We start from the raw sequence: 25,903 nt of genomic DNA, 5'->3' as shown, positions 1-25,903 counted from the left end.
AGTAACAATTATTTTTTTTTTTTGTTTAAATTCTCATACATTTAAATCAATATCAAAACATACAATACTTCACATTTTAAATAGTATTTACAATTTTTTGTTATGTCACAATACTATAATGAGAATGTGTTTTTTCTGTTGTGCAAAAAAGGGTAAATTTCGCATTAAGACAAATTTGCTTGATTGTCATGAAAATAGTATGACAGTTCAAACATCGAAATGGTTTAAACTAGTTAATTGTATTATGATGTGTGCGATGATATCAGAGCAACGTCCACTAGAGAAACCGGTTCTTCTTTTCCCATGAAGATGAGTCAAATCAGACGTAAATCAGGCTTTAGTCCAGTATGACAAACCGGTCACAATTCTTGTTAACGTCTGATTTCTGTTCTGGCCTAGTACCCCTCCACACCTTGTTCATTGTTGTTACACCTCTTTCTGACTCTCTCACTATTTCTCTCTCTGACATGAACAAACGGGGAATTTCACCATTTACTTCAAATCTCTGATCTTCCACTCTCCTTCAAAGCTTAAGTGTTCCTCTAAGTGACTCACTATCATATACGTTCAACTTCAACGTTCTCTTGAAGCATACTCATCTGCGAACTCAAAGGTTGGCCTACAGCTCTAGATTCTAGTCACCGATTATATTATGTACAATTCCTCCCGACCGAGTTGAATATACAGGCTGGGAAACGTGATACTCTAACAGGGGTCTTATTCTAAAAGCTGTATACTGGAAGGTCAGTAAAGAGAAGTTTGCATATGTCGATCTGCTTGGTAGGATGTTTGTGCAAAGCTCAGCATCATGATCCAACTTGAGCATGAGGGCATCCATTAGGCAATGTATGGTTGGTATGTATCATGTGAACAACATGTGGTTGAGAGCATATTTTGAAACTAGACTTTGAAAATGTGAATGGCGTTTCCCCGTGCAAAATTCGCCATCACAATGCTAGGGTGTTCTCATTGCTTTTTTATGTGTTGCTATGAGGTTGCCAGGGTGTTTTGGATGGTTGCTAGGGCATTGAAATTGTGTTTTGTGTGGTTGCTAATCGGATATCGACAATATCTTACAAAGATATCAATTGCGAATAGAGGATGACAGACAATATCGGGAAATGGCAAAACCATGGATCTGTGAAGACACCAAATATATTAAAGAGTGGCCAGGGTGTAAAACTAGCACCCTTCACCCGCCAAATGTGACTAGGTTTAATCCAGTTCGCGAGCTCCTCATCCAAATGTATTTCATGCGCGGGTAACTTTGCATCTATCCGCAACCGGCAGGCGACCCGTAAGTCGTCTCGGAGTGACACATGATAAGAAATGCTGTTAGTCACAAAGACATGCTCTTGAAGAATCACACTTTATTATATGTTTAAGAACAGACAAAAGAAAAGCCGTCAGTGCTCATGTCTGATTCGCTGTTTGTTCAGAGGCGTGAAGCGGGACCCTGTCTCGTGGAGCTAGCGCATGTAAAGAGTTTTCACTCCTTTTTCTATGTTTCTTTCATCTTTTGGGAACACAAGGGAATTTATTAGGCTTATTTATTATGATGATTATTATAATTATCTTTACATTTATAATTGTCTTTAGTTCTTAATCTGCAGGCTATTAGTACTTTTCCACCTGTTGTCATTGACGAATGCTTTGTGTGATGGCAAATTGAGCCATTGGAGATGGTAAATGTTTGAATTTGGGGAGGTGGTTGAATAAGATTATTTGACCACTTTGTTATTTTATTGGTTTTTTTGTTTAGTTTAAAGTGCAATTTTAATTTAGAAATGTCTTTTGTTTATGTTTTTCCAATTTCAATAAATGAATTACATTTTTAAAGCAAAATCAATAACGTTAAAAATCCACTGACCCTCGGCAGGGGGTTGACGATGTAATCGAATATCTCAATATTTTTTAAGGCAATTATCGCAAAAAATGTATGTATAGCCCAGCCCTTGTTGCTTAGTGTTTTTTTGCTGGTCCACTTTTTACTAGTTACGAGGGCACTCAGAAAATCTTGGGGGCCAGTACCCCCAAGCCCCTACTTAGACCCTTCCATGATGCCTATGATTCAGATCCCTCCGTCATTTTAAGTATTTTTTTTAAGTATTTTTATTAGTATTTGTCCACCATAAAACAGACTTTTTTGATGGAATCATAAGTCTGTTCATGTAGAAATACAAAAGCACATCTCTCTTTCACCAACTGCAGGACTTCATGTCTGCTGTGGGCAAGTGTGGTTTGTTCTCTGCATAGACCTGCTTCAGTGATGTAAATTTTCCCATGCAACCGCCATATTTGTTACCATCAGTGGGAGGAAACAATGGCGCTAAATGGAAAAAACCCATTAAAAATTTCTTTTCATCCATGGCAAATCCCAGGAAAAGTTCATAGAGGTCTGAAGACATCACAAATATTGTCACAGGCATTTAAATATATTTTATCCATGTTTCATCTCCGTACGTGTACGAGTCTGATGTGTGACCACCGGTACATCACCATAACCATCTCTCAATTGGACTTTGTGTTGTGTTGTTTTCAGGTCTGATTTGGTCACAATATTACAAGATGTCTGTGATGATCCCATCTGTATGAATGTAAGAGCTTCTTTTAACTACAGAAGAAGGGTTTGTCGCATCCCACAGCTCAGCATGTTGAAGGTACATTATGTGGAGTTTTGTTCACATACATGGTGGGTGGTGGTGCAGTCATAAAGTCACATGAAACAGGTCAATAAGATGCATGTTGCCTTATCAGCTGGAGTTCCCCTTACTGCCCCCTAGGGAAAACAGTTGGTACTACAAACTTGAATTGCTCCGATGGTAGGAGTATCCTCATTTCTTTCCATTTTCCATTCCAAAGTGTAATTTTTTAAACGATTAATTTAAGTGAATTCATGCGTTAAATTTACAGCCTTAATTTGTTGTTGTAAATGATGCAATACAGTCAACAGGAATGCATATTATTAACTCTACCCCCTGACCCAAACCTAGGGGCCGACTAGCCATCGGGAGAATAAGGACTTTTCCCAAAGGGAAATTTTTACAGTTGTTTTAGGATTTTTGGGCCAGTTCCTATGTAAAATCCCAGGCCGATTTCTCTTCACAGTCCACCCCTGCCCAAACCATTTTGGTATTAGCAAACACAACTGATGATCATTTTCATACAGAATAGATATGAATGTACTCAACTGCAATCAGTAATATCTGCCTCCATCATCAGTTCATTTTATGGGCAGTTGAGGCCTATATGTCCATCTGGTACAGAACAGTATCTATGACAACCACCTGAGGTATTCTGAAACTCTGGTGTGATCTCAGACTGACTGAAACCTGAAATTCTCACATTGAATATGAAAACACAAGTCATAAACTCCCTAATTTCCATTTCGTCTGATATCAGCACAGTCTTATTTTATTCAATTCAAGTTGTAATACACATTTAGGGTCTTAGTGTGGCATGGAGGATGTAGACACTGAGGTGTGCGTATAACTCCCAATAACACGGACGGATGTTTTGTCTAATATTTTACCTGAGAAACTCCCTCAGAGTGATTGGCTCTGGGCTGAAAACTGTTATTGTGACATTTAAAGGTTAAATATGGTTAAATGTCAGGGACTATCCGAGCAGGTGAAAGATAGAGGCCCCATCCATAAACGAGACATCCGAAACTTCAACGGCACAACTAGTTCAGTTCATCAGCACGCTCAAAATTTCAAACCAGTACATAACATCTGACAGCTTCAAAACAGATGTTATGACAGCTTTTTCTTCTCTAAAATCATGGTGGGGCTTTCCAGTCTTCTTCTTTATAACTCATATTCAATATGATGAACAGAGATGCTACAGTATATAATTATGGTCAATCTAGACAATTTGGATCGCATAATGGTGGTGTTTTACATATAATGGGCATTCCACCACATCATGACATCACACTCTTATGTCATGAACTCTCATGACAAAACAGTATGTCACCTGAATCTTTGGTTTAATCAAAAAGGTAAAACAAACAAATCTTTAGAAACGCTATTTCTAAAGGTTCACTTGTTCATATCAAATAAGCTAGTACAAATAGAAAGATTACAGAGTATGATAGCTAATGACAGAGCAGCTCACAATGCAATGAAATTGCTTTGAATGGGAGTTTGTTTATTAATACTTTGTTTAATTAATGGTCCAGTTGAAGTTTGGTGGACGTTTATCTCATCATGAGCTAATGGCAAAAACAATACAACAGTGTGTGGACCACTTGTGTATACTGTATGATGAAGAGACAATAAAGTGATTTCACTTGATTTGAAAAGCATCATATCTGCTATGGTTTAGGCTTTGCATTGCTGAGAAAGTCTTAGAATATAATGGAATTTACTTTCAATTGTTGATATTGTGTTATCGTAATTGTTTTTGGTTTCTCATCTCTTTTTGGACAACATACGGTAGATGAGCACACTTTTTTGTTATGCTAAAATATAGTTCTATCCCCTTTTACAGTTTCAGAGGTTTTGCTGAGCACTATACAGAAGTTATGCCTGATTGTCATTTTCATAATAAATACAAAGGGGAAAAACTGAGTACAATACTTTCACTGGTGTTGTGCATTTACGTCAGGGCAAACCCCTTTCTCATGCACTTTCCAGTATGTCTGATGACAGATTTTAAAACATAATTCAGCAACTAGTTAAAACTTAGGACACACCTACTCATTCTTTATTTTTACTATATTTTCCACATTTTAGAATAAAGAAATCCAAACTGTGAACAAATGGAGGTATGGGAATTATGTGTGAACACAACTACAACAACAACACATATTTAGTCTTATTTTGTAGACTGCTACTTTTCCTTTATACGTAAGCACAATTTATATTTATCTAAAAAAAAAATAGGCCTTAGGATCAAACTTTTTCTTTAGATTGCGCAGAACAAAAATTAAGGCAACACAGACAAAAACATTTTTATTAGGCTATAATTTTTTGTATGTTTTTTTTAGATTCATGCATTTCAATTTCATATCAAAATTCCATCAAATTCAATGGAGTAATCTTTAATAAAATAAATTTAAAAAATGAAGTTGTATTAAAGGAATATTCTGGAACAATGGAAGAGAATGTGGCCAATCCGCAAACGTTAAAATACTCAATGAAAGGATATGCATGTAAACATGATTTTAGTGTGATAAAATCACTTACGAACCTTTTCTGTGTAAAGTTATAGACAATTTTACAACTTCGTTGCCATGATGTTGTAATATCAACAAACACTTAACCCTAAAACGTTGTTTGTAAAAAATAAAAAAAATAAAATAAAATGACATTATTAACAACTTTATAGCTCAAATAATACATGAGTTTTAACAGAAGAATTGATGTAGCCTAAGTGCTTTTTTTAAAAAAATTAAGCTTCCCATTTCTGCCTTTGTATTTAGGCATATGTTACAGAAAGCATTACCATTACACCAACTTGTTCAAAAGCTAAATGTACCGTTTAAAACACATAATCAGCCCTTCAACACGAGAAAACTCAAAGTCCCAAGGTTCCTCGTTTATTAGAGTGAGGACGTATTACAGAAACCGTTTGTCCAATGGGTGCCACTGGATTTTGAAAGCGCTGTTTTCTCTGTGCGAGCACGTGCGTTGAGGGGCGAGCTGTCAATCAGTGTCGAGAAGACAGCGAGACTGCCGCGCGCTGAGAGTACTCTGTACACGCGAGGCGCGATTCTAACATGGGTAAGTCTCCTAACCAGCGATTATATTACTAATAACTGATACTCTTAATAACTATTTGTCAATAATCTGTTAATATGACTGTTTATGATATGTGGTATTGAATTCGGGGCAATGCTGCCAACTTTAGAGCATTCAGAGATGTGGCGTTTAGGCATTGGCATCAGAGGAATATTTTTATTTTTTAAAAACATGCATGCCCTTATCAGACCACATTTTGAACTTAAGATTTAATTTCTAAAATCATATATATGTGCCATTGTCCTTAACTCATTGAAAGCATGATTTGTTTTTCTTTTTTTAATGAACATAGGTAAGTGCAATTTATAATAGTATTTTTAATTAGGCTATATGATTCAAACCGTTGGTCACATATCTCTATATTAAAACTCCTATTGGAATTTTGACTGGCGGCCACTTAAAAGTTGCTTGGTGCTTTTCTGAGGAAACACCCTGAAATAACTTCATGAATAGTGGTCTACTTTTACACCAGTTGCCTTTAAAACATCTACTGTCACTCAATATATATTCACAGATGGAAACATTGTAGTGACACTTTGTGGTTCTGCAGACTTTAATATGTTTCCATTATAAACTGTACAAATGTGACAAGTGGCAACATTCAAATAGCAATGCATATTTATTTGATTGTTCAGTCATTTATGTGACAGTAATGAGTAATAAATAGATATGAACAAGTTCTGCTTTTTGAGGAAGTGGTTTAGAGAAATAGCAACACGTTGCTGTTGAAGTTTAAAACCCCTCATCTGATAATTTCACAGCATACTGATGCGAGGTACGCAGGTAAGCACAATCACAGATAATCACAGGACATTTTCTGGTAAGAAAGCCTTATCAGGGGTCATAAATATGTCTTTCATGGTTAATAATGACTATTTAGTATCTTTTGACACACGCACTTCGACAATTTAGTCATAACGTGAGTACAATGACTGTGACATTAGCACAATGTTATCGCCCTGTTTTGCGACAGGAAAGATGTGGTCGATCTTGAACATAACAGATTTGCGGTAACATGTACAAAGGAATTTCGACCCTTAATCTCAACAAAATTTGAACATTGAGGTCTTCTAGCTTTATGTAATAAACAACAAATTAAATAGACCAAGGATGTAACCAAAACAATTCAATTACAAATCAGTCACTAAATACCTACACTAAAAAAAGGAAAAATAAGAAGAAATTTTACTGTTGTCAGTTTTACTGAATTATCCCTTGTTCATATTACTAAAAAAAAAAAAACAAGTAAACTTAAATTAACTGAGTTGTTTCAGTGCTTTCAAGCTTTAATTAATCTAGTTGTGTTGGGACAATATGAATATTTTTTGTTTGGATAACTGAAACTGGGAAGTACATAAGCATTCACTGTTCTTGCTAGTTAATCACAGAAAGAGATTGCTCTTACATGTATAATTTAGTTGGTTTTACTCAATTTAATTAGGTTCCTTCTAGTTGATGTATTTAAATTGAGATTACATGGTAGTTTTAATTTAAGAAAGCTCATTTTAAACACATGAAACCACTGTCCATGATTGAATCAAGTTTATTTATTTTTACACCCCCTCATTGTCTATAGTGGTTACGACCCTGAAATTAAGCAGTTAAATTTGGCCATCTTTAAAAGTGCCTTTTAACCCTAACTGCCAGATACGGAGAATACCAGCCTCACAGAGACAATGCAGAACTCAAAGCAGTGATAATATCTGTCAAAGCTGTCACAATCTTTCTGCACTGTGGCTGAGAAGGGGAAGTTAAATAACAGAAGGTTGTTCTGTGCCCTGGCACAGGAAACGTCTGATCTCGAAAGCGAAGCGTTGCTGGATGTTACAGACAGAGATATGAGTGTAGAGAGTGGTGAGGAGGCTATGAGAAAGGGAAGTGGAAGCTTTGAGGTAGAGGCTCCCAGAGTGAGTCTACAATTCAATGCTTGTGTGGTTTTTAAATAAGATTGTGCTTGTTCTATTCACACCCAATTCTTGATTTGGATGCTTACAAGGGATCTGACTTGAGATATGGCCACAGAAACAGTTCAGTGTGATAATAGTGTGTTGCCCTGCACTTTCTAAAGAAATAAAACTTTTTGCATTTTTATTTCTTTTTTAAATTCTGTGCCACCATAGGGTCTCCAAGCAGAATTGCGTGACAGAAATGAAAACATAATAATGACTGTCTGCAAACGGGTTTCCCAGATAAAGGAAGATATTTAATTTATGATGGCCAGAGGATGAATTGTAGTAGACAGCTCACAAATTTTTTTTTATAATACAATGAGTATGAGCTGTGGTTTATGCATACAGACAGGAAGTAGTGTTGAAATCATGTGGTTTCATATTAGAATGCTCTCTCTCTCTCTCTCTAAAACACACATTTAATTCAGTACTTAAAAAGGAAATACATATGTAAGTCACTCAAAAGCACATTTCAGAATAGTTCTATTGAGGCTATCGTAGCAGTTGGTTTTGATATGTAATGTCACAGTCATTGACTGTATAAAGGGGAGAGATGTGTATGTTGACCTAGTAAGTTTAAAATGCAGTTAAGACTATTTACCCAATGCTTTCCTAAGCATATGCAAATTAACCACTGCCTTCTGTGTTTGTGTTCTCTGGAAGAGGCCCTTTACGAAGTGAATCATGATCATATCCGGAGTATGTGTACAGCGCACTCTGTTTGTGTGTAACTGGTATGCTGGCCTTTGTTTTAGTGTTGGACCCTCGTGGGGAGGTCAGTGTTGGTGAAGAACAGATAGTCACTGAAAGGGAGCAGGAGGAGAATTCATTAAGCCAGGTAAGACCACATGCCAACATGTACTTGATTTGAGTCCTTTTTTTATTTGAAAATTGGGAAGAGGCAGTGGCTACATTGCAAAGTTTTGGGAGTGACAATCACATTTAAATGCAGGAGTAAATGTAAGCTCTAATGTTTTTTTGGGGGGGTTCAGATTATTCATAGGAAAACTTGAGGGGGACAACGAGTAATTAAGTAATTAACATGAGCATCAACATAATAATAATATATATATATATATATATATATATATATATATTAGGGCTGTCGATTTATAGTTCCAAAATTAGCAATTTAGCATGATTACTCAAGAATAAGGTGTTGGAGTGATGGCTGCTGGAAATGGGGCCTGTCTAGATTTGATAAAAAAATGACATTTTTCAAATAGTGATGGTGCTGTTTTTTACATCAGTAATGTCCTGACTGTACTTTGTGATCAGTTGAATTCCACTTTGGTGAATTAAAGTACCAATTTCCTTCCAAAACAGCCTGTTTCCTTGGGAAACATTTCCCAAACCTAACAGAAAGGTGTAGATAAATGTCATAAGCCATGTTTCAAAATATGTTTTAGCAATATTTCAAAAACTGTGAAATGCTTATGTCAGTAACAGTAGATAGTCACATGACATATGACCATGTCAATCTGTGGTTAGATTGTTCATTTTACTTTTATTTTACAAGAAATATTTTTATTATATATATATATATATTTTATCTGATGTGTGCAGGAATATTTGTATTCCAGTATATTTAAATGTATTGACTCAACGCCCTCCTGTACATTTTTGATGACCATTTTGGTGGTTACAGTTTTCAGTTCCCCATTTTGGCAAAACATCTGAATTACAAGTGAATAAGTGAGTTTTGAGTGTCACTTTGTAGAGGGATGTTAAAATGTGACACGTATAGTCATTTATTATGCCACAAGGACATGGATTCACATATAAACAATCACAGATGGATTTTTTTCTCTCTCACATTTCTGGTAATTGAAAACAGCCTTTGTATTCTGTTGCGAAGATGCATCATATTTTCACGCTAGCGTCAAATATTGAAAGCCATATGGTTTTGGTGGGAAGCACTGGCCATGTGACTGCGTCTTCAACAGCGTGTAGAAACTTTCATTTTGAGTGTGTTATTGACATGTCCATAGCAAACTAACCCACACTGTTTTCCGAAATTCGAATGAGGTGGAAATTCAAGAGCTACATTTTGAAGCAAGTCTCTCACACTGGGGTCTGTGCTACTTTTAGCCATGGTTAGAGAGGACGGGGGCACTGCTCTCGACTCTTCCTGTTTGAAACTTGAAAGTAGCGTTTAAGATCTAAGCTCTTCCCTGTTGTGGTGTTGATATGATTGTATTACATTTAATGAATGATCTTACATACGCGACCAGTGAAAATGTTAGACACTCTTGATTGAATTTAAAATCTTATGCTGAAATATTTGAAATTATTTTAGTAGACAAATGTGGTCTACTTATGAGTTACTTTACAAAACTAAAATTTAAATGTAGAATTTTATTGGTAAATTAATGAATTAGAGCTGAAGTGAAGGAAAATACTGTTTAAAGAGCTAACATATATATTCTTTATGTACAGTATATACAGTATATATATGTATATATGTGTGTATGTATATATAATATATATATATATATATATATATATATACATATACACACACACACACACACACACACACACACACACATATATAGGAGATGGCCCAACAGTTTTTTGGCACTGGGGCCCGCAAGATCCAAGTTATGCCACTGATTCCATACCTCCATGTTTTTTATTTTTTATTTGGTAACTTTAATTACTTTTATTATATTAACATATGGGCAAAAGTAATAATGAATAAAATGCAAAACACAATATTGTGTACAAATATGGTGTACTAAATATTTTAAAACAAAAAAAATCATAAACCATTTCTGAATGAAGATGACATTAATAGCATACTGAAATGTGGCTTTTCAGGTCCATTTTTTTTTAATGCTCTTTGCCATGAAATGTGAGGAAACTTTTCTTTGCTTAATTAAAAGATATTTAAAATTCCAAGAATTTGTTTTAGCACACCATTCCTCGAAGCTGGTTATCATTGTTGTCAATTTAACGGGAAGCGTTTAAGTAGATGCCAATCAGATAAATCTGTAGATTACATTTTCAGTGAATATGACTCAACTCAGGACAGTTTGGGGATCAGCAGTGCCCCGAGCAAAATTCATGTTTAAGTTTTTCTCTGTTGTATTCTCGACTGAAGCGAGGGAAAAAATGAATCAGGCCTGAAACCCTTTTAGGTTGCCCCAGCTTTTGGGCCTTTGTGTATAATATTATTCCCTTTACAGGAGAAATAGATTTACACTCAGGCCTTGATGGTTACTCATTTCAGTACGCTGAAAATGGGCCCTCTTATCTTATATATTACTCAGTGGTTAGAATAAAGCCCTATATGCACAATATTAGTCATTGTGGAGGCCTATTCTGGGAAGAAGTTACCCTCTCTGGGGAACTCGATTCACTATGAAACTCACTGACTGAACATTGCTTCAGCAGCATGCGGCATGTTGCTCAACCACCAAAATCGTCAAAGGGAAATCCAAAGTTTTCTGTGTATACTCATTGGGGAGTTTCTCTTCTTAACTGCAAAGCTGTTATGAATTGTTTTCATCTTTGTATACCAAATGCTTTTTCGGTTGGTATATAAGATGATCCAAAAATTGTTTCCACAATCACATTCTACTCCTATTTCTTACCTTAAATGTACCTATAATGTTAGTCGATTAGTTGAAGATTAGCACATTGTTTTTGTACTGTACCTTTAAAACGTTGATATGTAAATGATGTCTATCTGTAAATGCTATACGTCATTCATCAAGGTGGGCCAAATTGCTCAATATTTAATAGGCACTGAAATTTAAAGGTGGGTTCACGGTTGTGACGTTAATACAATGACAGTTTCGGAATGATTAATGGTTCATAAATGGTCTGGGTGGACTGGGCATGTAGCTTTGCAAGGTGAAATGTGTGTGTGTGTATATATATATATATATATATATATATATATATATATATATATAAAACCCTTTTCTCCCAATTTGGAATGCCCAATTCCCACTACTTAGTAGGCCCTCGTGGTGGTGCGGATACTCACCTCAATCTGGGTGGTGGAGGACAAGTCACAGTTGCCTCCGTTCTGAGACCGCCAATCGGCAAATCTTATCATGTGGCTCGTTGTGCATGATACCGCGGAGACTCCAAGCATGTGGAGGCTCATGCTACTCTCCATATTCCACGCACAACTTACCACGTGCCCCATTGAGAGCGAGAAGCACTGAGCATGACCACGAGGAGGTTACCCCATGTGACTCTACCCTCCGTAGCAACCGGGTCAATTTGGTTGCTTAGGAGGCCTGGCTGGAGTCACTCAGGGGTGGTAGTCAGCGTCAATATTTGCCGAGCTACCCAGGCCCCCTGCAATGTGCATATTAAGAGTCTACATACTTCAAACTCCATGATATGTGCCCTTTAAATTGGTATGTCCACTTTAATGTCAAAATAAAATAAAAATTGACCCTGTTTACTTATTTGTTCCTGATCTCATTGTGCAAGATTCATCAATGCATGTTAATACAAATAACAAAAATGTGGTCTTTGTGGAACGGAAACCAGCTGGTATGTGATTCCTGTGTGGTATGTGTAAACCTCACTCCCCTGGCCTCAAGAGGCGCACTAGCGCCTGACATTAGAGGCTGTAGCTTTTAGCCCCCTCGTTAGCACATCCACTTCCCATGCCGGCTCATGCCTGTTGTGCCTGCTTGGGGTGGGTTGAGCAGGACCGGTTACATTTGTACCCTTTTAACTGTTAATGTAATAACTTACCCTTCCTATGAAACGACTTTCCTTTTCGGTTGGCATCACCAATACCTCTTATTTTTCTACCCTCCTTTCCAATCAACTGGTTCCATATTGCAACAGTGCCCGCCCACTGTATCAGCCATCTTGGATTTCCCATAAATGTTTTTCTATAGGAATGTATTTAAATCCTTTAAAAGAGTTCTAAGACATGAGCCAAATAAACCAGCTTCAAGGTGATTTACAACATTACAAACTTTGATTTGAAGCAAAAAAAAATAAATAAATGATATAATCGAATTAAAACTATTGACCTAAAGTTGTTGATTATGAGTGTAGAAACAATTTATTTTAATCTTATCGCAAAGTATTACGATATGTGCAAATATATGAATAGTTTAATAGTGTAGGAAGATTCCATGATCTCGCTTTCACAGTGAGTCATGGAAGTGGGCGGTCGCTGCAGAGCTTGTTTGCCGCGATTCTCTGATTGGTTGATATTTCTCTGCAGAATTCCGCTATTAAAAACAATTCCTAAAAAAGTTGAATTAACGCAGAATTATGGCTTCAACAGAAACGTATACCACTGATTAACAACCTTCGAGCTCACGGTAGGTCTTTTTGTAGGTTATGAGTTAAGTTAATTAAAAATCAATTAGTCTATGAAAAGAATTTATGGGATTTTTACATCCGGATCAAGACTGTTGCGCTTTATTCTGATATGTTAAGCCCACCTTTTACACTTCAATTAGTTCTCTCCCTATATGTTTTCTCATTGAAAATCCTGTTTAACTTTGAAATGTTATCGGAGTATGGAAGCAAAATGGGTTCTCGTTGACTTTAAAAGGCACTTGATAACAAAAGTAAAATTTTGGCGTGAACTATACTTTTAACTTGTTTTCTGGAGTTTTCCAACTTCTCTGTTGTCCTCCTCTAAATCACGTGTATTGTTACTTAGAGGTCAATCCTGTGACAGCTGGCATTTATTTCTGCATGCCTTCACTCTTTCATTTCTCACTTGTGGCACATCTTCACTGTGGATCATTGTCCTGTGTGACTGCGTTATTTATGAGCAGTTCCACTTTGGTCTGTTCTGCTCAACACTTTGCAACGCAGGGTAAACTTGTTTACATCCGTTTCCTCCTTTCCATGATTTGCAAGAAAATCTACTAGGTTTATATGGTGTTAGTCGTCAACTTTACTATTGCTCATACTGAAGGTTAGAGATTTCAACAAACCCAAACCAAAGTCTTTCTAGCAAGTCAGTCCACTGTTGGCCATCTTTGGAATGCTCTCAGGAGGCTATTTCCAGTCATGCCAGTGCAGCTCCTATCTACTTGAATGGAGAAAGACCAAAATCTCAAAAATGGTTGGTCAAGTTTATGATTAAAGAACATATTTTAAATCAGCAATAAAATCTGACAATACTGGAATCATAAATTGTGAATCTTTACCTCATATTATGCCAAACAACGCAATTCTCCCGGCTTGTATAGCTAATGTGCATTGGTGTTCTAGAGTTGATTGATGGGTTGTGTCTGTATCTAAAAGGTGATTGTCTCTTTTAACGGTAAGTGGGAATTCCTTTCGACATCCGTTGACTGTCATAGAGAACCACTCCTTGGTTCCAAATTCTCCCATTCGTTTCAAAAGAAGTTGTCCACCTCTGCTAAATTCTCTCTGCCCAAACTTGTCCTATTCCAATTATGCAGACATCTATGATTCCTCAAATCATGTGGCTTGATGCGTGAAAATACTTTTCTAAGTGATCTTGTGCAACCTTCAAGTAGAACCAGAAATATCTGAATTATGAGTTCCAAGCAAAATCTTTTTCACCAGTGGGGAAACTTGTAGTTATAGATGAGTTATGTTGGAAGGGGCATGTCACCATGAAAAATTATGGAAAGCTATGATTTTGCTAAATTATTTCCATTTGAATCATATTAATTTGTTACATATGACAGTTCTTATAGTCAGGCTGCTGCTCAGATCTTGATCAGCTCCGATTCCGATCAGGTCAATCACATGATTTTACATGAGATCCCCTTAAACTGCGCAAATTCGCTTTCCAGTGGTCTCCGGTTACAGACCCCCCCCGAGACCCTCCCGTAATTCACACCATGTTTATAGTCAAGTAATGTAAACCTAATCACTCACCCTTCATGATTTGTTTAATGCAAACGAATAATTTGTTGAATACCATGGCACATAAGGCACAGGTCGTGTAAAAGTGCTCTAGGTGTATTTAGTCATGCTTATCGACTGGGACAACAGAAAAAAAGAGTTTTGCTGTTGTTCATTGTGTACAGTATTTGGTTTAGTTTAGTTCTTCTATATTTTATTTCCGACTTGAATGTGAAACATGACGTAAGAATGAATGCTGGGTCATATGAGCTTCCCAGGTGCATTTGAAGGCAGCTACGATTTTTGGTGGATGATTAAACTTTGTTATAGTCCAGTAAGTGAACTTGATTTGAGCTGTTAGCAAGTTTGCTAAGCTAATAGTAGCATTGTGAGAAATCTGTTGTCTGTGACATTTGAAAATGTATTCCACAAAAACTTCTGTTTAGATAAAGTGAGAAGTAATAAAGATATCCCATAGTCTCACTTCATCTTTATAAAACTGAATTGTGTCATTTCTGCGCTACTAGCGTCAACAAACAATAGCAATAATGATGACTGTTTTCACTTTCTTCCTTGCCACTAACAAACAGTTAGTCCTGCAGCCACTGCCAACAAATTGCTTACTTACAGATGTCTCTTCATATTAAGCATGGATAAAGTATTTAACACCAAAAATTTGACACACTTCAGATTTAATTTCTTTTAAATTTTCCTTGGCACTCCTGTTTCAAGCCACATTTCAGCTGAGAATTGCAAGTTTTGCGGAGTCCTTACAAGTAACTCCCACCTTTTGCCTCCCTCTCTTGCAAAGTTTTGCATGTTTGCAGCACTTGATTCTTTATCTCAGCATGTTGTACAGCACTAGTGCAGTCTCCCCTTCGTGAAAACCCCACCAGTGGTTCGGTTTCCCTTCAAACAGGATGTCTGGTTACTTATTGAAAGTGGTGGTGAAAGCCAAAGCTGTTGTGTTTTCAGTCTCACATTCTTAATATGACAGGCCTCAGAACGGAGTTGCATGAACACATATTTCACCTGCAATTTTGCATGAGGCTCTGAGAAAATGAATCAGTAAGAAGGTTTATCAGACAATTTATGTGAAAGTGAAATTCAAAGGTTGTTCGACACAAAATTACACTGCTTCCTGTAAATGACACAAACTAACACATGTACTCATATATTGGCTATATTGTACAGTGTATTTATTTGTTAAAACTCTTATGTTCAAACTACTGGATTGGACAGAATATGAGATATACAGTAAATTCCTTTTTTGCTTCAATCAAAGTGATTAATGTTGTGATTCTGGCTGGTTTGTTTCATGGCTTATAACTCTTTTATAAAGGATTTTATGAAATCCCTATGGAGAAAATGTATGTGACAAAACTTCCGGAACAAAGACGGCTGAAAAAGTGGACCGTAACTTGAGTACGTTTTACACTGATTATGCTTAATAAGCTGACAATGTGCGTGTTCATGCAAATGCAATAACACGTTCTTTTATCGTGTAAGGTCACAAACGGCACAAAAATAAACTGATGGACACGGGTAGATTTTAGCCCATTAAGCTGATTTCGCGTCGCATGCAATCACCTTAACTGCCATTCTAAACTTCTAAGGTAAAGTTAAGGTTAGGTTAAGGAGTAGGGGTTATTGTAGTGTGTCTGTGGGACTAAATAAACACACTGCAGTGATGCCCATATACTGTATTTAAATATGGGTGCAAATAGTATCTGACACTATTTGCACCAGGGTGCAATTAGTATCTGCCTTTTTTTAAAATAAGCTGATTTTAGAGAGTAATCAGTGTATTGGTGTGCATGTAAACATGCTCACTCTTGCGCAATACTGTATTTGAATAGATGCTGCTTCCATTAAAGATTTTTCTGAATTACATGCTTGCTATTTGTTGACCATGGTCTCACATGTGAAGTACTTTTTAAAAGTAAATACCATTTACAATGTAAAAATTATTCCAAACAACAGTTTGTTCAGAAAATATGCAATTAAAACTTAATGGTGCAATTTTTTTTGTCACTAGACCATCAGGGAGATGGAGAATTTGGTATCCACCAATAGCAGTGAGGAGGGGTCCAGAAACAACCAATCCGAGAGTGAAGAGAGGACCTTTGTGACCAATCTGTACCGTTTTATGAAGGAGAAAGGGACACCTATAGAGAGAATTCCTCACCTTGGTTTTAAACAGAGTGAGTCCATAACTTTGCAAGCTATTTAAACCAGGGGTTCTTCTCATCTCCTTTTGCTTCATAAAGATCCAACACAACACAATTGTTTATTTTACAAAATGTTCATGAAACTGTATTTAAAGTAGTCTGGGTCATATTTTCTTTTCTACCTTGGTTCATGGTTTATGAGGATGTGGGCACGTCACGCAAAATGTCCATGTTGGCATTTACTTAATTTGTTGTATGATTGGCCCCAATTGTCAAGATTGGCATTATCTCCTTTCATTAGCCCATTTATTTTGTTGTCCCAATTATGCATGATTATATAGTTAGTTGCATTTTAGTTTTTCATTTAGCATTGTTTTCCCCCACTATCCGTGACAAGAACAGCCCTGCGACCCATTTTTAGTCGCGTTCAACCAGTTGATACCCACTGATTCCAAAAACATACTAAGACTGAAGCATGTATCTACATTTCATCACTTGGATTTGAAACTAAAATGTGTGTTGAACTAGGCATGTCTCTATTTCTCTTTTCCAGTCAACCTGTGGAAAATCTACAAAGCTGTGGAGACACTGGGAGGATATGATGCAGTAAGTGCTACATGCAACCTCAAACCTCTAGACGGTCCTTTCACAACCGAACCTATTCTCTGAAATAATCTCGCATCCATGCACTTGATGGCATTATCTTGCCGAAACATTGTGCAATTATGCAACAACTTTAGCCAACTGCCCAACACTTCAGCACCCAATGAGGAAGTTTAAAAGGAGGTTGTGCATTTGCCTCTTGATCTTGCACAGTGGAAACTATAATGGCTGCAGCTCACACCTTGTGTACTGCAGTGACCGTTACGACCACAATGAGAACAACTGGTCCATCCTCTATATAGATCTTTCTGCCCATACCTGCTACTACAAAGCTTTGTTCTCTCACCCTCAACTTTCCACTCACCCTGAGATGCTAAAGTGTTTGTAGTGTGCGTGTGGTCAGTCAAAACTATGTCTTTATGACTACATTTGATTTCAGTCTTTGTCGAAGGGGGTCTTGTTTCTATGTGAATTGGGTCTGGGTGTGGAAAGTCTGACCACATGCTTTAAAAAGAGTAGTGCTGAAGAAACAAAGGCCATTATTGCATCAGTGGTTATCGTTTCAGTAACACAACTGAACAACAACCGGACATCTTTAAACAGACTTGAGATATGAGTGACACCTCTTAATTCAAAGTAACTTTTCCATTAACTGAATTCAGCAATTTGTCAGACAGCGAGACCGGTGAAAAACCTTTATCAGCCTGTGAAAATTTATATGGGGTATGTACATGTGAGAGGAACTCTGAAACTAACCAGTGACTAATCATGAAGTTCCACTATGACAAGAGCTGATCAGACTAATAATGCAGTGGGTGCATGCAATATACACGTATGTCCTCAAGAAAACAAAATGTGGATTTTTTTATTAGTTGTGCTTCCCAAGGCATGCATCACTACTACTATTGGTCATATTTTCAGTTAGGGGTTTGTTGAAGTCCCAAACCCAAGTAACTAATCCCTAACTAATTGGTGCTCCAGGCATGAATAATACCTTAAATCATGTGTCTTGATGAGATTTCTCTTTTGAAGGTCCAAAAATTACATACAGTCAGCTGAAGCGATACGATCACCTTTTGGTGCAAAAAAGATCAGTATTTAAGAACTTTTTAACGATAATCCAACGATTCAAGAGAGGGTGGAGTCCAAGCGGTCTCTCATGTGATGTATTTGCATTGCCAATGTTCTCCACTCGGTTGAGACATCCAGGATAAGCACACAAATGCACTATTGTGAGTAAATAAACAGATAATAACGGATCTAAACCAAAATCAACCAAGCTACTGTATAGTGTTCCTCCTTTTCACTTGTAAACAGCGCTGCTCTTCCAGCTGTGATGCACATGCGTCAGTTCTCCCATGTTTCAATCGACAATGTGATTATGTCAAACGCGCATAACACAGTTGACCAGAAGCATGATTTATAGTTTAAAAAAATACTTATATATTTCACTTTTTCACTTCAAAAGTGATCGGGTTGCTTTAGAAAACATTAATTAAACAGATGGTGTTGTATGGATGACGTTTATTTCTTCAAAAGAGAAATCTCCATTCACTTCCATTTTAAGGACCAGATGAGATATTTTTCTTCAAATGTCTTCTGGAGAAGAAAGTCATACACACCTGAGATATCATGAGGATGAGTAAATAATGAGATAATTTTCATTTTTGTGTGAACTATCCCTTTAATGCATCTCAGTATGACCGGTCAGACCAGATTTCATGTTTTGTTTGTTTTTAAGTTAACATCAGGAATTGTAAAAGAAGACAATTTGTCATGTCATTGAATATTCCTCTTTTTTTTTATCACACTGCTGTATTTGACAAATGTGTTCAAATTTGGATACTGCCCTCATGATGAACAATCAATGGCGAAACATCCATTGCTCAAGTCTCGCGCATAGTGAACCTATGCAAATTTGTGTCGTTACTGTAACCACCAAAGCTACCAAAATAGCATCGTTCTGGCAACATAGCAGCAATTTTTGTACCAGTCTACTTTTACAATATTATCTAAATTAAGCCATATCTTAAAATTGCTAAAGGAGCTTCAAAAGTCTAATATGGTAAACATATTTTGCCTTATAAATTGTTCACATTTATGCAGTTCTCGCTCACATTTAGATGTATGGTTTTTAAGATGTTATTCCTTTTATTAGGGATCAGCATATGACTGAGCAAGAACAGCTTTCTTGGACATAATAACTTACAGTATCATTTGTGCGTGTGTTCACAGGTAACCGCGCGAAGGCTATGGAAGAATGTGTACGATGAGCTGGGTGGTAGTCCAGGCAGTACAAGTGCAGCCACCTGCACACGCAGACACTACGAAAGGTAAGATTACTTATAAACTGTTAACGAGCAATTGTTCAAATGCAGATACACCAGGCACCACTGTTCAAGAAAGCGATAACTGCTTGACAGTATTTCCTTGACAGTATGTTATCATATTCCAAAGAATATGATAACTGTGTAACTAGAACAATGTGTTATTCCTGTGTATATTATAGTACATAACTGTGTTTTGTTTTTTGATAGTTGTATTAGAACTGCTTAGCAATAAATAAAGACTCATTCAGCATCACACTGTGGCATCTACATTAGGCCAAAATCATCAAATTTAGCATTTATTTTAGACCATGGGCATTTATTGTGCTCATATCAGGAGAATGTTCTTTGGGTCTAATTCACTAAACATGTGCAGAACAAATTTGCATGTAAATTGTTAGTAAAAACAATTCTTACATAATTTATCCCATAGAATAAATTTTTTTTTTACTAACAATTTACACACATTTGCTCTGCTTGCATTGCATGAATAAGGCCCTTCGTTTTTTAAAGGAAGGTTCTTGATAAATACAATTAAAGCTCTTTTAACAGTGTCTGTGGCATGCTGTCGATTACCACATGAAAAAAATATATATTACCATCCCCTTTTTTCAAAACAAACATAAAAACTCATTGACAGAAATCAATTTAAGTCTATAGAGCAACAGCAATACTCATTTTTTGTTTATTTATCTGTGGTAATCGAAATAATGCTTCAAATGTTGTCAGTAGAGCTGAACCTATAACAGTCCTCTACTTTTATTTATATGGATAGTGGAGATAGGACAAGAAATTGTGGAAAATGAACGGGAATGATGTGAGCAGGACTCGAAATAATGACTCATTGTGTCATATGCCAACTCTTACTTTGTGCAGGTTGGTGTTGCCCTTTGAGCGGGAGCTGAGAGGAGAAGAGGACAAACCACTGCCACCCTCCAAACCTCGCAAACAGTACAAGAGGAGCCCTGAGAACAGAGGAAGTAAACCGGAGAGCAAGAAGAAGAGGAAGATGGAGAGAGAAGAGTGTGAGGTGAGCAGAAGGAAATGCTCTTACATCAAAACACCCCTTTGTCAGACATACAATATACTCTTTTCTAGGGTGGTGAATGAAGGAATTGTACTAATCTGGTTCCGATAAAAATGACTATTTTTTGTAGAAATATTTGTAAATAAGAACTGTAACTTAGTGCCCTCAGCAGACTGTTACCAAATGATGAGATCATTAAACTCTAGTAGAACAGATTCTTGCAATAATTCAACAACAATCCAAGTTACACAGGAACAGTTCTTGGTTTAGTCAGACAAGATGAATGACTTGCGGTTCAGTTCATTTTTCATTCACTAAAATAAATGTCTTATAGATGTCATTAACTTGGTTGGAATTGCTATATATTTGGTGGTGTAGATTCAAAAGAACTGGCAACTAAGATTCATTCGTTCAGGAATCGGGCTTTTACGTTTCATGCTGTAGATTCAAAAGAACCGACTAATGAAACACCTTTGTTCTGAAATCGGGCTACACTGGTCGCATTGTGTGTTTCATTCTGTAGATACAAGCAAGACTAAAGAGTAATTTATCCAGGAAGGACTACACTGGTCACACTGTATGTTTCTGGAAACACAGTCAGAGTATTTTAACAAAGTGTTGCATCTGCAAAAAAATACATGTTTTAGAACCGTTAACAGAGCTGAAAGTCGGGCTCCTGAGTAGCTCAGCGTATAAAGCTGCCGACTACCACTCCTGGAGTCGCGAGATCGAATCCAGGGCACGCTGAGTGACTCCAGCCAGGTCTCCGGTTGCTAGGGAGGGTAGAGTCACGTGGGGAAACCTCCTTGTGGTCGCTATAATGTGGTTCTCGCTCTCGGTGCGTGAATGCCTCAGAGAATAGCGTGAAGCCTCCCCACATGCTATGTCTCTGTGGTAACTCGCTCAACAAGCCATGTGATAAGATGCGTGGATTGATGGTCTGAGATGTGGAGGCAACTGAGATTTGCCCTCCGCCACCCAGACTGAGGTGTAGGGCTGGGCGATAAAACGATCTCGATATGGCATCGCGATAATATTTATTTAGACTACGATGATAAACTTTTGACATGTTTACTCGATATGGATAGACCTAACAGCCTATTACAAAGCAGAAATAAACGGACAGCAGCTAGTCAGAATGCAGATTTTGGCTTGTGCGTCTATGTACACGCCCATTTGCTAGCAGAGCACTGTTTGAGCTACCGGCAGTGAAGAAAGTGAATGTAAAGAAAAAATTAGTGGAAACGACGAAAGCGACGGTGAAAGTGAACTCGAACTATCTTCCAAAGCTGAGGAAATTGTTGACAAAAAAAGGTAACAAGACGTCAATTATATGGAAGTGGTTTTGATATCTGAAAAGCGACGATGCGCAAATAAAGACGGTCTGCAAAATATGCCGTCGGTCGGTGATAACCAAGACGGGAAACACAACAAACCTTTTTGGTCACCTGAAAAGGTACCATCCCAGCGACCACACCGAGAGTATGAAAATGCGGGCCCATGTTAATGTTACTCCGTCCACAAGTTTTGCCCAACAGGCTAACGTTAGTTAACGCCAGATGCTGTGGGCAGACTAGTCTTTCTGGCAAAAAACCTATAATAGGTTAATTAGGGTTACATATGATGAGCACTACCTAAAAGGTGTAGCATAGTGACTGGTTTACAATGTTTACATTTTGCACTTTTTACTCAGATTGCTACCTCTAAAACATTTGATATATTTAAAACCAGTACACAATTAATATTTTATTTATCTGACAGTTAAGTACTTAAATCTGCCAGGGACTTTGTGGTTCACTTGTTTACATTTGTTGTCTTGGTTGTACCTCTACAAACATTTTGAAATGTTTGCTGCCCTGCCAAAGAAATGTGATGTGATAGTACTGTAGTCACAGCTTTTAGTTTGATATTTTATAATCAGTTACAAGGCAAGCTAACTTGCATTGTTTTGTCAAGGCAGATAAAGCATGTTTGCTAAAAGTAAAATGTTAACATTTAGATTTAAAGTTTATCAATATTCTTTTATAACAAAATATATTCTCAACCAATCCATGTTTGCACAGTTAAATGTTTGCATTGTTATTTATTTATGTTAATAAACTATATAGTTCAACAAATATTGAACCTTCTGGTTTCTTCAGGCATCATTATCGGTATACTTTTCAAACGGGCAGCATTATTAAATTATATATCGTAACAAATATCGATATCGATCAATATGGAAAAAAATATCGTGATAATATATTTTGCCATATCGCCCAGCCCTACTGAGGCGCCACAACAAGGACTTGGATCACATTGGGAATTGGGCATTCCAAATTGGGACGAAAAGAAAAAAACAGAACCAAAAGTCATGAAAATCATTATTTTAAATGGAACTGGCTCTAAATAAGAACCAGATCTTGGTTAGGAGCAACTCTTAGAAATTAGGGTTGTGTCACTCCTAATTTTAGGCATCTAAAAACTCAAAAAAACTGAATCCAAGAGTAATTCATGAAGCATTTTAAAGCTAGAAGTAGCTTCTAAGCACATGACAGCTTAGAAGTCCTCCTGAGGACTTCTAAAATCCCTTAGAGGAACTCACAAACCATCCGAAGCATGCGTGCTGTCGTCAATCCACATTAAAAACAATGTTTTAGAATATTATGATGTCAACCTTTAAAAAAAAGGTATTGCAATTGAGCCGATGTATTTTAATAATATAACTTTATAATATCATAAACATTATAATATTGACATTGACCTTTAAAGAAGGTATCTTCTGAATCATGATGGTGTTTTCATTACTGCAAAGTTAATTAGAGATGCAGTTAACTCTCCCACGAACCGAAACAACCCAATTACACCAGAGATAAATTGACAACTTTGCGCTGTCTGGCCAAAGGCAAAGGAAAACTGTGTAGCACGGATGAATTGGGAATGTCTGTCATCTGTCAGCAGAATCATCAATCATATGCCCTCTCCAGACCGCACATCAGCCAACAATTCATAGTGTATGTTTTCTTGTGGGTGTACGCTTGCTTCAGATAAAAAAGGGGGCATTTGAGGCCATCACGGGGCTGACCAGTGTAACTGATATAGTAGACCGAATGTACACTTGTTTCACTGCACCAACACATAATGAATAAATATTCATCAACCAAAAAAAATAAATCTATAAATATTAGATTTGTTATAGTAAATCTGTCTGAGGAATTTGCTGACAAATAGCGTTTCCCTGTCTACCAATTATTTTGGGTGATTTAAAAGAGCGCGCTAATAAAATGTGACGTCATCCATAGCAACAAAGTCAACTCCGCCTTACTCTTACATTAAGATTTCCCTAGTAAAACTTGCTCTTAGCAGTTTTGTGAATAGCTTTTAAGAAAAATTCTTAGCCAGGAACTCTTTGGAGAACTCCTAGTGGTAAGATAAATATATTTGAATGCCCAGCTCAGTAACTTATGATCTGAAGCTGAAATATGCATGGCATCTCCAAAGGTGCTCCACAAGATGTGTCTTTTAACACGTATTGTATTGTATTTAGATTGTCCAGTTGTTCATTGTCCTAAAGCGGTTTGCTTTTTGTTCATAGGAGAAAGTTGGATCAGATCATCACTGTGAGAGAGGAGCATGTTCCCATCACAGATGGTCAGAAGCTTCTGATCACCCAGACACTGACCAGTTATCTACAATCCCTGTCCACGGTCCCCATCCTAGCACCTGCTCCAGGGAGAATCCACTCCTTCAGACTTCCATCCCAGCCAAAGTCATCTCTCCATTGGAGAAGAAAAAGCGACTTGCCCAAGCTAGCCTCACTGTGCCCACCTCTGGGACCATAGAAGAACAAGAACTGGAGCGACCCTCAGTTATTCAGATTTCCCAGTCTTCCCAGTCTCCCACCTGCCCCTCCACCACTCGCACCTGCCACTCCTCCGATGGTTCACCCCTCCCTGTCTCTTCTCCGTCTGTCTCTCTCTCCCGTAGCCCCTCTCCCTACTCTATCTCTTCTGAAGACTGCATAGCCGTGACGAGTCAGAAGTCTCCTGATGCAGAGACTGAGAGTAGGATGTCCTCTCGCTCTTCTTCACTCCCGACATCAGAGGCCGGTAGCACTGGACTATGTAAACCTCTCAGTTGTTACCCAGCCAGCAAAGAACTCATGAACTACCGCCACCACTACCGGGAATTCTTGCCTGCTGGCCTGCCTTATTCTAAGGAGTCCCAGAGAAGTCTTTCGGCATGGACCTCGGATGGCAAATCCAACGGCAGACTTGCATCCTACAGGCTCCCCTCGCCTGCTTCATACACCACCAAAGCCTGCTGGATTCCTCAGGCCTCCAGCTTCTCCAAAGTCCTACCCCGTGATCCCTGCAGGTCTGTGTCACTACAGCCCACATTTAAACCCCACATCTCTTACAACCAGCACCACCTAAAGAGGCCCAGCACAGATGAAGCCTACTTGAAGAAGATACCGGTGGCATCTCCACTTCGCCTTATCGACAGAAAAGAAAAGGCAAAGACACGGTTGCCCAAGCCTCTGCCTCACCAGCAGTATCTATATCACCCCCATGCTAGTCTGACAATGCCCTACCTGGCAGCCTTAGAAAGGCCTCGCAGAGACTTAGCCGAACACTTGAAAGGTCTACCTCTACAACCGGTCCTTTTTCCAACCCATCTAACCATCCCTCCTCCTCAGACTCACTCTATGCATTGTCCACCAACAGGCAACTCCTTTCCTGGAGCTTACGAGAGTGCTCTGCCCTCATACCCTTATCCATTACCACTCTGGCATCCACCTGCTGGGTACAGCATGGCAGGGCTACAGCCATACTGATATAATTAATGAAAAACCATTGATCCTTGTGTCAAGACTTCTGTAGGGCCTTCTGGACTATGAGCTAAGTCAATATGAAATCAAAATAGACCCTTTTTACTTTCTTGCACGTTCCTGGTCTCATTGTACGCACTTCGTCAGTGCACGATATTCAAAAGAAAAAAAAAGTGTTTGTCTTGTTTATCTGTTATTTAAATGTAATGACATGCTCGACCTCTATACCAACTTTCCCTTTTGGATGATGTCACCAAGGCCATGAGGGTTTCAACCAATGGGATGCCGGCAGTGTTTCAGGAGGGGAGTTGTCCTCTCGTATGGAATATTTTTCTGTAATGTACGATTGTATATTGCGTGTAAAAAAATATTTGTATAAATTAAAGTGTCACGATCATGTCAATTCTGTGAATTAACTGCTAAGATTATAGCACCAGAATGCACAAA

General features: G+C 37.7%; 1 protein-coding gene across 1 annotated transcript; it reads left to right on the top strand.

The window, feature by feature from the left end:
- The first annotated feature begins 5,666 nt into the window (after positions 1 to 5,666).
- LOC127630861 (AT-rich interactive domain-containing protein 5A-like) lies at positions 5,667 to 25,844 on the top strand. Its single transcript, XM_052108698.1, has 7 exons — positions 5,667 to 5,729; positions 8,452 to 8,534; positions 16,557 to 16,722; positions 17,243 to 17,295; positions 19,528 to 19,625; positions 20,496 to 20,649; positions 24,221 to 25,844. The coding sequence occupies exons 1-7, from the start codon at positions 5,726 to 5,728 to the stop codon at positions 25,460 to 25,462; spliced, it is 1,800 nt and encodes a 599-aa protein (XP_051964658.1). The 5' UTR covers positions 5,667 to 5,725; the 3' UTR covers positions 25,463 to 25,844.
- Positions 25,845 to 25,903: the final 59 nt, after the last annotated feature.

Source organism: Xyrauchen texanus, chromosome 37 (assembly GCF_025860055.1).
Source record: "Xyrauchen texanus isolate HMW12.3.18 chromosome 37, RBS_HiC_50CHRs, whole genome shotgun sequence".
Taxonomy (NCBI): Eukaryota; Metazoa; Chordata; class Actinopteri; order Cypriniformes; family Catostomidae; genus Xyrauchen; species Xyrauchen texanus.
This window is presented reverse-complemented; position numbering and strand designations above follow the sequence as displayed.

What these genes read in the sequence shown, in the direction of transcription:
- LOC127630861 (XM_052108698.1), top strand. An exon ending in AGGAGAATTCATTAAGCCAG is followed by an intron (nt 8,535 to 16,556) that starts GTAAGACCACAT and finishes TTTTGTCACTAG; the next exon opens with ACCATCAGGGAGATGGAGAA. An exon ending in TCACCTTGGTTTTAAACAGA is followed by an intron (nt 16,723 to 17,242) that starts GTGAGTCCATAA and finishes TCTCTTTTCCAG; the next exon opens with TCAACCTGTGGAAAATCTAC.